Genomic DNA, 12,619 nt, shown 5'->3' with positions numbered 1-12,619 from the left:
CTAAAAAAACAAGTCAATATCAAGCAGCAATTGAATGAATGTTTCTGCGTAAACCAGATTAATTATGTTGCTTCTAAATTAAAGGGCAAACAAAACCAATTTTTACTAATTAAGAAAAAAGCTGCTTACTAAATTAAGCCAATTACTTCCTTAGACGAATGTTTCCCAAAAATATTCAAACTGCGCAGCAGTCTATGCAGCAGTTTATGGTGTTAAAATCAGTGGCCAAAAACAAACTTTGAGCAGCTAAGAAACTTTTAATTGATGCTGAAATGAAAAACATTTGCTTAACAGGCGCATTACACTTGTTTCAAATTTAGTGGATATCTATCGGATAAAAAAATTAACTACGATTTGAAAATATATGACGTTTTATTGCTTTATCACTTTAAAACTTTTTATTACCCCGACCTAACCCCAAGTCAATTTCAGTACTGGGCAAGTCTAAATCCAAGTCTTATTTCATTACTGATTCAGAACCATGATCATGTCACTTTTTACACTTGGCAGTCTAAATCCAAGTCTGGGCTGAGACTTGACAAGTCTAATCCAAGTCTGATTTTAGACTTGGCAAGTCTAATCCAAGTCTGATTTTAGACTTGGCAAGTCAAAATCCAAGTCTGATTTTAGACTTGGCAAGTCTAATCCAAGTCTGATTTTAGACTTGGCAAGTCTAATCCAAGTCTGATTTTAGGCTTGGCAATTGAAAAAAAACGTCAAAAAAGCCAAAAAAAACGCTTAAAATAGCCGAAAAAAACGTCAAAAATAGCCGGGGAAACGTCAAAAATAGTCGAAAAAAACGTCAAAAACAGCAGAAAAAATTGCCTAAAAAAGCCGGGAAAACGTTAAAAATAGTCAAAAAAACGTCAAAAATAGTCGAAAAAAATGTCAAAAATAGCCGAAAAAAACGCCTAAAATAGCCGGGAAAACGTTAAAAATAGTCGGAAAAACGTCAAAAATAGTAAAAAAAACGTCAAAAATAGCAAAAAAATTGCCTAAAATAGCCGGGAAAACGTTAAAAATAGTCGAAAAAAAACGTCAAAAATATTCAAAAAAAATTGTGCATTTTTGATAAATTTTGACAAAGGCTGATTTATAATTTTGAAAAAACCAAATAGAATGTTCCTAAAAAAACAAGTCAATATCAAGCAGCAATTGAATGAATGTTTCTGCGTAAACCAGATTAATTATGTTGCTTCTAAATTAAAGGGCAAACAAAACCAATTTTTACTAATTAAGAAAAAAGCTGCTTACTAAATTAAGCCAATTACTTCCTTAGACGAATGTTTCCCAAAAATATTCAAACTGCGCAGCAGTCTATGCAGCAGTTTATGGTGTTAAAATCAGTGGCCAAAAACAAACTTTGAGCAGCTAAGAAACTTTTAATTGATGCTGAAATGAAAAACATTTGCTTAACAGGCGCATTACACTTGTTTCAAATTTAGTGGATATCTATCGGATAAAAAAATTAACTACGATTTGAAAATATATGACGTTTTATTGCTTTATCACTTTAAAACTTTTTATTACCCCGACCTAACCCCAAGTCAATTTCAGTACTGGGCAAGTCTAAATCCAAGTCTTATTTCATTACTGATTCAGAACCATGATCATGTCACTTTTTACACTTGGCAGTCTAAATCCAAGTCTGGGCTGAGACTTGGCAAGTCTAATCCAAGTCTGATTTTAGACTTGGCAAGTCTAATCCAAGTCTGATTTTAGACTTGGCAAGTCAAAATCCAAGTCTGATTTTAGACTTGGCAAGTCTAATCCAAGTCTGATTTTAGACTTGGCAAGTCTAATCCAAGTCTGATTTTAGGCTTGGCAATTGAAAAAAAACGTCAAAAAAGCCAAAAAAAACGCTTAAAATAGCCGAAAAAAACGTCAAAAATAGCCGGGGAAACGTCAAAAATAGTCGAAAAAAACGTCAAAACTAGCAGAAAAAATTGCCTAAAATAGCCGGGAAAACGTTAAAAATAGTCGGAAAAACGTCAAAAATAGTAAAAAAAACGTCAAAAATAGCAAAAAAATTGCCTAAAATAGCCGGGAAAACGTTAAAAATAGTCGAAAAAAAACGTCAAAAATATTCAAAAAAAATTGTGCATTTTTGATAAATTTTGACAAAGGCTGATTTATAATTTTGAAAAAACCAAATAGAATGTTCCTAAAAAAACAAGTCAATATCAAGCAGCAATTGAATGAATGTTTCTGCGTAAACCAGATTAATTATGTTGCTTCTAAATTAAAGGGCAAACAAAACCAATTTTTACTAATTAAGAAAAAAGCTGCTTACTAAATTAAGCCAATTACTTCCTTAGACGAATGTTTCCCAAAAATATTCAAACTGCGCAGCAGTCTATGCAGCAGTTTATGGTGTTAAAATCAGTGGCCAAAAACAAACTTTGAGCAGCTAAGAAACTTTTAATTGATGCTGAAATGAAAAACATTTGCTTAACAGGCGCATTACACTTGTTTCAAATTTAGTGGATATCTATCGGATAAAAAAATTAACTACGATTTGAAAATATATGACGTTTTATTGCTTTATCACTTTAAAACTTTTTATTACCCCGACCTAACCCCAAGTCAATTTCAGTACTGGGCAAGTCTAAATCCAAGTCTTATTTCATTACTGATTCAGAACCATGATCATGTCACTTTTTACACTTGGCAGTCTAAATCCAAGTCTGGGCTGAGACTTGGCAAGTCTAATCCAAGTCTGATTTTAGACTTGGCAAGTCTAATCCAAGTCTGATTTTAGACTTGGCAAGTCAAAATCCAAGTCTGATTTTAGACTTGGCAAGTCTAATCCAAGTCTGATTTTAGACTTGGCAAGTCTAATCCAAGTCTGATTTTAGGCTTGGCAATTGAAAAAAAACGTCAAAAAAGCAAAAAAAACGCTTAAAATAGCCGAAAAAAACGTCAAAAATAGCCGGGGAAACGTCAAAAATAGTCGAAAAAAACGTCAAAAACAGCAGAAAAAATTGCCTAAAAAAGCCGGGAAAACGTTAAAAATAGTCAAAAAAACGTCAAAAATAGTCGAAAAAAATGTCAAAAATAGCCGAAAAAAACGCCTAAAATAGCCGGGAAAACGTTAAAAATAGTCGGAAAAACGTCAAAAATAGTAAAAAAAACGTCAAAAATAGCAAAAAAATTGCCTAAAATAGCCGGGAAAACGTTAAAAATAGTCGAAAAAAAACGTCAAAAATATTCAAAAAAAATTGTGCATTTTTGATAAATTTTGACAAAGGCTGATTTATAATTTTGAAAAAACCAAATAGAATGTTCCTAAAAAAACAAGTCAATATCAAGCAGCAATTGAATGAATGTTTCTGCGTAAACCAGATTAATTATGTTGCTTCTAAATTAAAGGGCAAACAAAACCAATTTTTACTAATTAAGAAAAAAGCTGCTTACTAAATTAAGCCAATTACTTCCTTAGACGAATGTTTCCCAAAAATATTCAAACTGCGCAGCAGTCTATGCAGCAGTTTATGGTGTTAAAATCAGTGGCCAAAAACAAACTTTGAGCAGCTAAGAAACTTTTAATTGATGCTGAAATGAAAAACATTTGCTTAACAGGCGCATTACACTTGTTTCAAATTTAGTGGATATCTATCGGATAAAAAAATTAACTACGATTTGAAAATATATGACGTTTTATTGCTTTATCACTTTAAAACTTTTTATTACCCCGACCTAACCCCAAGTCAATTTCAGTACTGGGCAAGTCTAAATCCAAGTCTTATTTCATTACTGATTCAGAACCATGATCATGTCACTTTTTACACTTGGCAGTCTAAATCCAAGTCTGGGCTGAGACTTGGCAAGTCTAATCCAAGTCTGATTTTAGACTTGGCAAGTCTAATCCAAGTCTGATTTTAGACTTGGCAAGTCAAAATCCAAGTCTGATTTTAGACTTGGCAAGTCTAATCCAAGTCTGATTTTAGACTTGGCAAGTCTAATCCAAGTCTGATTTTAGGCTTGGCAATTGAAAAAAAACGTCAAAAAAGCCAAAAAAAACGCTTAAAATAGCCGAAAAAAACGTCAAAAATAGCCGGGGAAACGTCAAAAATAGTCGAAAAAAACGTCAAAAACAGCAGAAAAAATTGCCTAAAAAAGCCGGGAAAACGTTAAAAATAGTCAAAAAAACGTCAAAAATAGTCGAAAAAAATGTCAAAAATAGCCGAAAAAAACGCCTAAAATAGCCGGGAAAACGTTAAAAATAGTCGGAAAAACGTCAAAAATAGTAAAAAAAAACGTCAAAAATAGCAAAAAAATTGCCTAAAACAGCCGGGAAAACGTTAAAAATAGTCGAAAAAAAACGTCAAAAATATTCAAAAAAAATTGTGCATTTTTGATAAATTTTGACAAAGGCTGATTTATAATATTGAAAAAAAGCAAATAGAATGTTCCTAAAAAAACAAGTCAATATCAAGCAGCAATTGAATGAATGTTTCTGCGTAAACCAGATTAATTATGTTGCTTCTAAATTAAAGGGCAAACAACACCAATTTTTACTAATTAAAACAAAAGCTGCTTACTAAATTAAGCCAATTACTTCCTTGGACGAATGTTTCCCAAAAATATTCAAACTGCGCAGCAGTCTATGCAGCAAGATCAAAATAAATACTCAATGAGAAAGCGCTACTTGTTCAACAAGAGGGATATTGTGACTCTGCGTGCGATTACAGTTTAACAAAACAAAAAAGCAGTATAACTGATCAAGTTTTTTTCAAACTTTTTTCCTATCTAATATTATTTATTTATTTGTATTAAACTGAAAATATAATAAACTAATCAATCACTGCTTTTTGAAGTTATTGGCTCCAATTTGAGGATATTATTACTTTCAGTTGAGATGAAATAAAGAAGTATATACAATTATTTTTAACGCATGTCGTTTTTTCATATTTAATGCAATTATAAAATCAACTACAGATCGTGAATTACAAAAACCGCATAAATCACTCAAAAGATTTCAGCGTTACGTATTCTGATTGGAGAGACTAAACGTTTCGGACAGAATTTTAATGTCCGGAATTTTTCTTTATTTTTCAAGAGTAAATAAAAGACAACAAGCAAGCTGCCACGTTAGCAAACTTAAAAAGTCCACAAGAATTTGTCATCGAAACCAAATAGTTGCAAAGATAACAAAATAAACGTGCAATCAGACGTTTTTTAATTTCTGTAACTAAACCTTTAGTGGAAATAAAATTTTAGGACGCAAAACAATCTCGACCTGATAGGGAAAGCATTATTTTAAAACTGATTCTAAAGGGGGAATTTTAATACACACTTTCTTGACAAAAATTATACTCTCCTTTACATTGTCCAAGACACTACGTTAATTGAAAGAACCTATTTGACTCCAACAGGAGAATGATAAGACAGATAAATGACCTAAGCACAATTTTCGAGCCCTAAAATTAACTTTCGGATTTTTTCAAGTCGTGTTTAAATGAAACCTTTGCATCGTTTTCGGTATTCGACAGTATCATTATCCACTGCGTAAAAAAAGTTAGCAAGGAACTTAACGTCACCACGAATCACGTTATCTACGTTTCCACGACCGAATATTTGCGATCTTCAAGAAATATTTTGTAAATTTTTCCTTTCCTATTGAAAAATCGCTTTTAATAGGATTAACACATTCAATTTCGTAGCACGGAAAGTCAAACAGATTAGACTAACTTCAGTTGGAATCTTATATCATGAAGTAGAGTTTTCTAATAATAAAAAAACATTAAGTGACGAAAAGTTTGCACTTAGTAACTACACTGATTTTTTGTCCCAATATTGTTGATTTCATAACTGTTCGAACTTCAGTTTCTGCCTTTCCGTTGGCTAACGGTGATAATTTTTGAGCACAGACCAACAATTGAAGAAATTTTCTTGCTGACAATAGTTGAAATGTGCTACTTCTAACGCTAAGGGTACAAAAAAAATCATTTTTTTCCTGATTTATTAAAATCTCTTTTAAGTCCCCTGGCCAATTTATTCCTTAACAACTAGAAAGGAGCAGATATCTATACAACAAGGTCAATTTCACAACCTAATACAATCCCGCTAATATTTAAATTTTAGCGGGATTTTAGCGCTTATCCTCAAAATGAAAATTGTGATTCCCAGTTTGGTTGAGAACAAAAAAGACAGTAATTCCACTTAAATTTTTTCAAAAATTCTTCAAACATTTCTGTGAAAGATTTTCATTTAAAATGTCATAACACAGAAAATGTTAAACTAGCCGATCAGTGCATTCCAATGTGATTGGTTTCAACTCGTAGAAATTTTAACGTTCAGTTCAGATGAAATCCAGAATTAGATTATTTTATTTACTCTAAAGCTTGATGTTTTTTCCGTATTTTTATGCAATTGTAAATGCAACCAGAGATCTTGAAATTTGGAAATCAAACGAACTATTCACAAGATTTAAGCATTACGCGTCAACAAAATTGCATCAAAAAATTAACCAAAACATTTTTGTATCAATACAGTTTTTGTCTTCAACACTGCAACCAAAAGTCAGAAGAAGGAAGGCTTAATGTCAAAAATCTATTTTTTTAAAAAAAATTACCCGTTTTGGTAGGAGAAATAGCCATAAAAAAATGTATTGACCACTAATCAAACGTACTATGAGGTATTCTTGATAATCTGTGAAAGTATTTTTAAATAAATTGGATTAACGCATCACGTTTTTTCGTATTCAATGCAATTATAAATTCAACTACATATCGTGAATTATGAAAATCCGATTAATCATTCAAAAGATTTCAGCGTTAGAGATTCTAATTGGAGAGACTAAATGTTTCCGACACATCTCTATGTCTTAATTTTTATTTTTCAAGTGTATAAATGAAAGACAACAAACAAGTTTTCATGCCAACAAACCCAAAAAATTTGACTTACGTCTTCCACAAGGAGAAGTTGTCATCAAAACCAAACAGTAACAATGATAACAAAATAAACGTACTATCAGACGTTCTTTTTTTCTATGGATACATCTTCAATGGAAACTAATTTTTAGGACGCAATCTTGATTGCGAAATTCTTACTTTTTCTAAACTGAATCTAATGGAGGAAATTTTGATGTAAAATTTCTTGGAAATAAACAACGATTAGAGGTGTAAATTTTTGCTCGAAAAGGATTTTGTTTCAGGTTTTTTACTCTCTTTTACATCGCCAAAGAATTTACGTTAATTAGAAAAACAAACTTGGTTCCAGCAGGAGAAACATGTGCCAGATGAATGATCTAAGTACAATTTTTCGAGGCTTAAAATAACTTTAGGATTTTTCATTTCGTGTTTTAATGAAACTTTTTCATCGTTTTCGGTATCCGATGGTATCATTGTCCACTATGAAAAAAAAGTTAGCAAGGCGTTTTACGCCATCATTTCAACCAATGAATATTTGCTACTTTCAAAAAACGTTTTCAAAATTTTTCTTTTCTCATTGAGAAATCGTATTTTTTGTTATAATAGAAATAACCCATTCGATTTTCTAGCACGGAAAGCCTGATAGATTAGACTAACTCCAGTTGGAGTTTTCACTTTAGAAACGTTAAGTGATTTTTTTTGCGCTCTGTAACTACCTGATTTTTTTGCTTAAACCAGCTGAAATACGTTACTACTAACACTAAGGAAAACAAAAAAAGATCTTTTTTAGTTTTACAAAGAACTTTTTATAGTTCCCTGACCGATATATTCCTAAACAACAAAAACTGTGCAGAAATCCATACAGCGATGTGAAATTAACAAATTAATAAAATTTCAGTGCTTGTCCTCAAAATAGAAATTGTGATTCTAAGTTCGATTTAGAACAAAAAAAAACAATAGCAGTGCTCAAATTTTTCCAACAACTTTCCTTTATATTTTTGTAAAAAACTTCATTGATATAGCCATAATGCAGAAGATGCTAATTAGTAAATCAGTGCATTCCAAAGTGATTGATTTCACTCGGATAAAATTGTAACTTTCAGCTAAGATGAAATCTAAAGTTAGATATTTTCATTAACTCCGAGGCTTGATGTTTTTCCGTACCTTATGCAATTTCCAATGCAACCACAGATCTTGAAATACGGAAATCTAATGAACCACTCAAGAGATTTCAGCATTACAGTTATTACTTGGAGAGGCTGCGTCAACAAAACTGCGTCGTAAAATTGACCAAAGTTTCTTTGTATGAATACAATTTCTGATTTCAAGAGTGTAACTAAAAGTCAGAAGAAAACTCCATGTCAAAAAACCAATTTTCTTCGAAAAATTCCAATTCCGACAGGAGAAATAGCCATCAAAAGCAAATAATTGTAATGGCAACTAAAAAAAACGGAACATTTTTTTAAAAAGAAATTTCATGACGCAAAATTTTCGGCAGCTGATTCTCTTGAAAATTTTGGTCATGTTTTGATACCAAAGGGAGAAATTTTTGATATGTTGTTTTTTTTTTAAAAAAAGGGAAAAAATTAGTAATGCAATTTATTTAGTAGCAATTTTAAAAAAATTGTCAGAAGCGCAGAAATTCTGCACAGTTAAATTTTCAGTCAGCACAAGACGACAATACTTCATATCACAAAACCAAAAAAAATTTAAATTTCCATTTCCTGTAGTAGAAATAGCCATCAAAACCAAATAATTGTAATGGTATTTAAATGAACGTAACATAATTAAATAATTTGAAATTTCATGACGCAAAAATTTTGGCAGCTGATTCTTCCAAAAAATTTGGTCTCATTTTGATTCCAAAAGGAGACATTTTTGATATGTTGTTTTTTTTAAAAAGAGAGAGAAAAAATTAGTAATGCAAAATGTTGATTTGAATTCAGGCTTTTTACTCCTTATTAATTGCAACGATAGAAGACAAAATAGGAAAACGTTTCTGAATCCAGCAGGAGAAATATTCGACATACAGTTGATCCAAGCAAAATTTTTTGGGAATTGGAGCATCTTTTCTGGCGCTATCTAATACATTGTATACATCACTTGGAATCTGGCATTTTGAGATCTCCACAATTTGCCAAATACTATCGAGAGAAATCTTCAATTTAGTTGCGAACGCACTTAATTTTTTAGGTTGTTTGTTTTCAAAGAATCTTTGCGGCACTCATATTACGAAAATTTATTTTCAGTGGTTTTAAAAACAAATAGTTTGATTTAGTGCCGAAATAACCGACAAAAAAACTCCAATTTTCACCTCAGACATAATATTTCTTATGCAACTTTTTCCATTGACATTATTTAGAAAGCGGTTGAACTAGCAAATTTTAGGCCAGATAATTAGAAAAATAGAAGATTTTGTGCTCTTCTTAATTTAATTCTGTAGGCGGCCAAAGCGGTTACTCTTATCCGCTTCAGCAAGACTAGCGGTCTCCTTTGAAATCATTTATCTTCTCTCTGCCATAATAAGTTGGACTCTTTTTATAATTTAGAAATTTGCGTTGGTTAACAATTCGGATTAATTCTACCTCACCCGATTTTTTTCCCGACCGCCACATAGTAATTTACTTTTTGTTAGATAGCGCGATACAATATGTTAACAAAACGAACGGGCGTGAAAGTTAAAATCGAATTCAAAGTAACCAGATGGTGATTGAGGCTGCTATACCGCTGCGTATCCATGAGGGTGATTGACGCTGCTGCCGCCCAACAAATTGATATGGCATTACAATTTTGCGAGTTTTCTGCTAAGCAAATTATATTTCTATTCATTCTAAATAAGACTTCAGGAAACTTACTTCTCATTTCAAACTTTTCCTGAAATTTTAACATTTGAAAAGACTTTTTCCTTCAACGGCAAATATTTAAATCAAAATTTATTAAAGATAGATATTTCTGAAAATTTTTATTGTCAATCATTGCATTCGAAGTTACTAGATTCGCTTGGAGAAAAAAGTAAACAAGACAGATGATTTTGAAAAAGCAACTACTTTAATTGAAAACACATTTGTGACTCAGGCAGGAGCAAAAGTTACACATATTTGATCCAAAAACGTGCAACTAAAAGTAAATATTAATTTTGCTAAATTGATTCCAATGTGGGAAGTTTTCGATTTTTTGGGGAAAAAAATAAATGCACAATACTGCAAATATATGACAAAAAAATGTTTTCATTTCATATTCAGGCCTTTCAGTCTCACTTTAATAGCGACATTGGCAAAGCAACTACGTGACATGGAAGAACGATTCTGATTCGTTTATTAGTCGAATTTGACCTCTGTAAATATTTCGAGACTTGAAAAAACCCTTCAGATTTTTTAAAATCTCGTTTTTAATGAAAATTTTGTATCGTCTTTGTTAGCCGATGGTGTCAAATGGTTAGCAATAAAAGTCTTTAACCACTTGACACTAGTTGCCTCGTTCAGTAGTTGTTTCAGTCAGAAGAATGTTTTTGAAGTTTTGAGATATCGTTTTTTTGTTAATAATAGTCTCAAAACATTCCAATTCCTGCTGTTGAAAGCTAGAAAGCAGACTAAATTCATTTGAGGTAGACTTTAATATTGTAGTATTGATGAAACATTTTATTAACGTTCAGCGATTCTAATACACAGTTTTTTTAAATCCCGGTTCTGTTAATTTTGTGACTGTTCGACGTTCAGTTTCTTGGAAAAAAAGTTTTTGGTCAGTTTTCTTTCAAACACGCTTTGTAGAATGTGAAGATAACTACATAGTAGTACAATAAAATAGAAAAATGGCCAATAAATTTTGCAATTATAATGTTTCTTTTATTCATATAAAAATAGTTATATATCACTACAAATTTAGAAAATAGACGGTGGTCATAATTTTTAACCGCTATTACATAGTTCGATTGCATCTTTCACAATATAAAATAAAATGCTGGCTATCGAAATTTTCAATCCAACTTTATAACGTGTTGCTTCCCGTTAGTATTTTTCTAGCAAAACTTACTTTCAAGTTTTTATTCAACAATATATTCAGAATTTGCTCAACTTCATATAAAGTTGAAAATTGACTGCTTAAAGCTCTATGGAAACCACTGCTAGTTTGAAATTATTATACCACTTATTATACCAATCTTTTTTTACTTTAAATCTTTGTAAATGAGATTGGTCGGAACATTATGTGCAATTCACATTAGCGAGCCTTCTTTTTTACTTTAAGAAGCGAAATGGAGTTTTTAATGGGCGTTTTTTGCTGCTTAGAGACTACTACCCAAAAATTCCCGACGATAAAGTGTCATTGGTTCTGGTGGCCTTGAAAACAGACTTGCGCAAAGACATGCCTAGAAAGACTATTCCATCCTCAGAGACAGCCAAACTGGCCAGAAGGATAGGGACCGACTACTACCATGAGTGTTCGGCCAAGGACGAGAATGGCTATCCCGATGTGCAAAAGGTATTCCAAAAGGCAGCCTTAGCGACACTTGCCAGAGGACAGAAAAAAACCAAATGCTTTATATTGTAATTTTATTACAGTAATCCAAATTTGGGGTCGCTAAATTTATTTGAAGAACTTAAGTTGTATACGCGGAATCTTTATTGTAAATGTCTGTACCATTTTTTAAAGTCATTTTTGATTACATAAGTTTTTTTTATAACTGAAAACTTTTTATAGTTAAAAAAATTTTATAATTGAAAAAGCTTTTTATAATTGAAAAAAAACTCTTGTAACACTCTTGATGTAACTCAGCCTAGACGCATTTGTCTGTAAGTTTAGTGTGACGTAATTGAAGCATCTGTCAGAGTCATTCGATGCAAAGGTTCTGATAAAAAATTTTCTTTAGATTACAAAATAATTTCCCCTGATACAGAGAATTCCGTGAGCTTCAAATGTTTTGTAGAATATATTACCCTATGCATAGCAATGAGCTTTTAAATACAGTGGCTGGCTAGCAACATTTTGAAAAAATTTTTTATTTTGAAGTTTTTGGAAAATTATTGAATGAAGATTTTTTAAAGCAACGTCTCATTACTTATCTAATCTAGTTGTATTCGCATTATTATATAGAACTCTTCTCTCGTGCCCTATATCTTCGCAAAAGTTTGACTTAAATTACACAAATTGACACGTTGCAAAGTTACATATTATATTTGTCTTTGTCACTAAATTAACCCTTCGTAAATGTCCATTTGTTTAAGATAAGTGCAACAAACGCATCTAAATACTTTATTTGATGTTTATTTTCTTTGTCAAAATTAATTTAAACTTTTGTTAAAATGAAGAACTTTGTTTTCGTCTTTAAGGCAATATTGTCTTCCATCAACGAATTTAAATAAAACCAAACACGATCAATGATGGAAATGTACATAGAAATTGATTTCGGACCCTTAGAACAACATAGAACCGCACAATATAGAACAACCTGCCAAAACCAATGAGAGTCGATGTAAAAAAGGAGCAAAGAACAACAATGGCAAAAACTAGAATCTTATATAAAATCTTATATAAAAATCCATGGCCCCAAAGTACAGAACCAGATAACCACGCAATACATGCAAGATCAGGGTTCAAATTCCATCGGGTAATTTTTTCTAAATTCCATTAGCTAAAAAGAGGACAAAAAGAACACTTAGTAAAATCAAGATCCAAAAATTCCAAAAACGATTAGTACCCAAGTTATCAAAAAGTAATAGCTAAAATTTAAAGCCAGTAAACTGAATAAA

General features: G+C 31.5%; 1 protein-coding gene across 2 annotated transcripts in view; it reads left to right on the top strand.

Annotated features, from left to right (window-relative positions):
* The window catches only part of LOC142339982 (rho-related GTP-binding protein RhoA-B-like), a 57,625-nt gene extending 46,085 nt beyond the window's left edge, over positions 1-11,540 (top strand). For both annotated transcript variants that reach the window (XM_075390364.1, XM_075390363.1), the window contains exon 4: positions 11,159-11,540. In XM_075390364.1, coding sequence (XP_075246479.1) covers positions 11,159-11,420 — 262 coding nt within the window. In that variant the 3' untranslated portion in view covers positions 11,421-11,540. The remainder of the gene's footprint in view (positions 1-11,158) is intronic.
* Positions 11,541-12,619: the final 1,079 nt, after the last annotated feature.

This window comes from Convolutriloba macropyga, chromosome 5, assembly GCF_964194025.1.
Source record: "Convolutriloba macropyga chromosome 5, txConMacr16.3, whole genome shotgun sequence".
Taxonomy (NCBI): domain Eukaryota; kingdom Metazoa; phylum Xenacoelomorpha; order Acoela; family Convolutidae; genus Convolutriloba; species Convolutriloba macropyga.
Note: the sequence above shows the minus strand (reverse complement) of the source record. Positions and strands in the feature narration are given on the sequence as shown.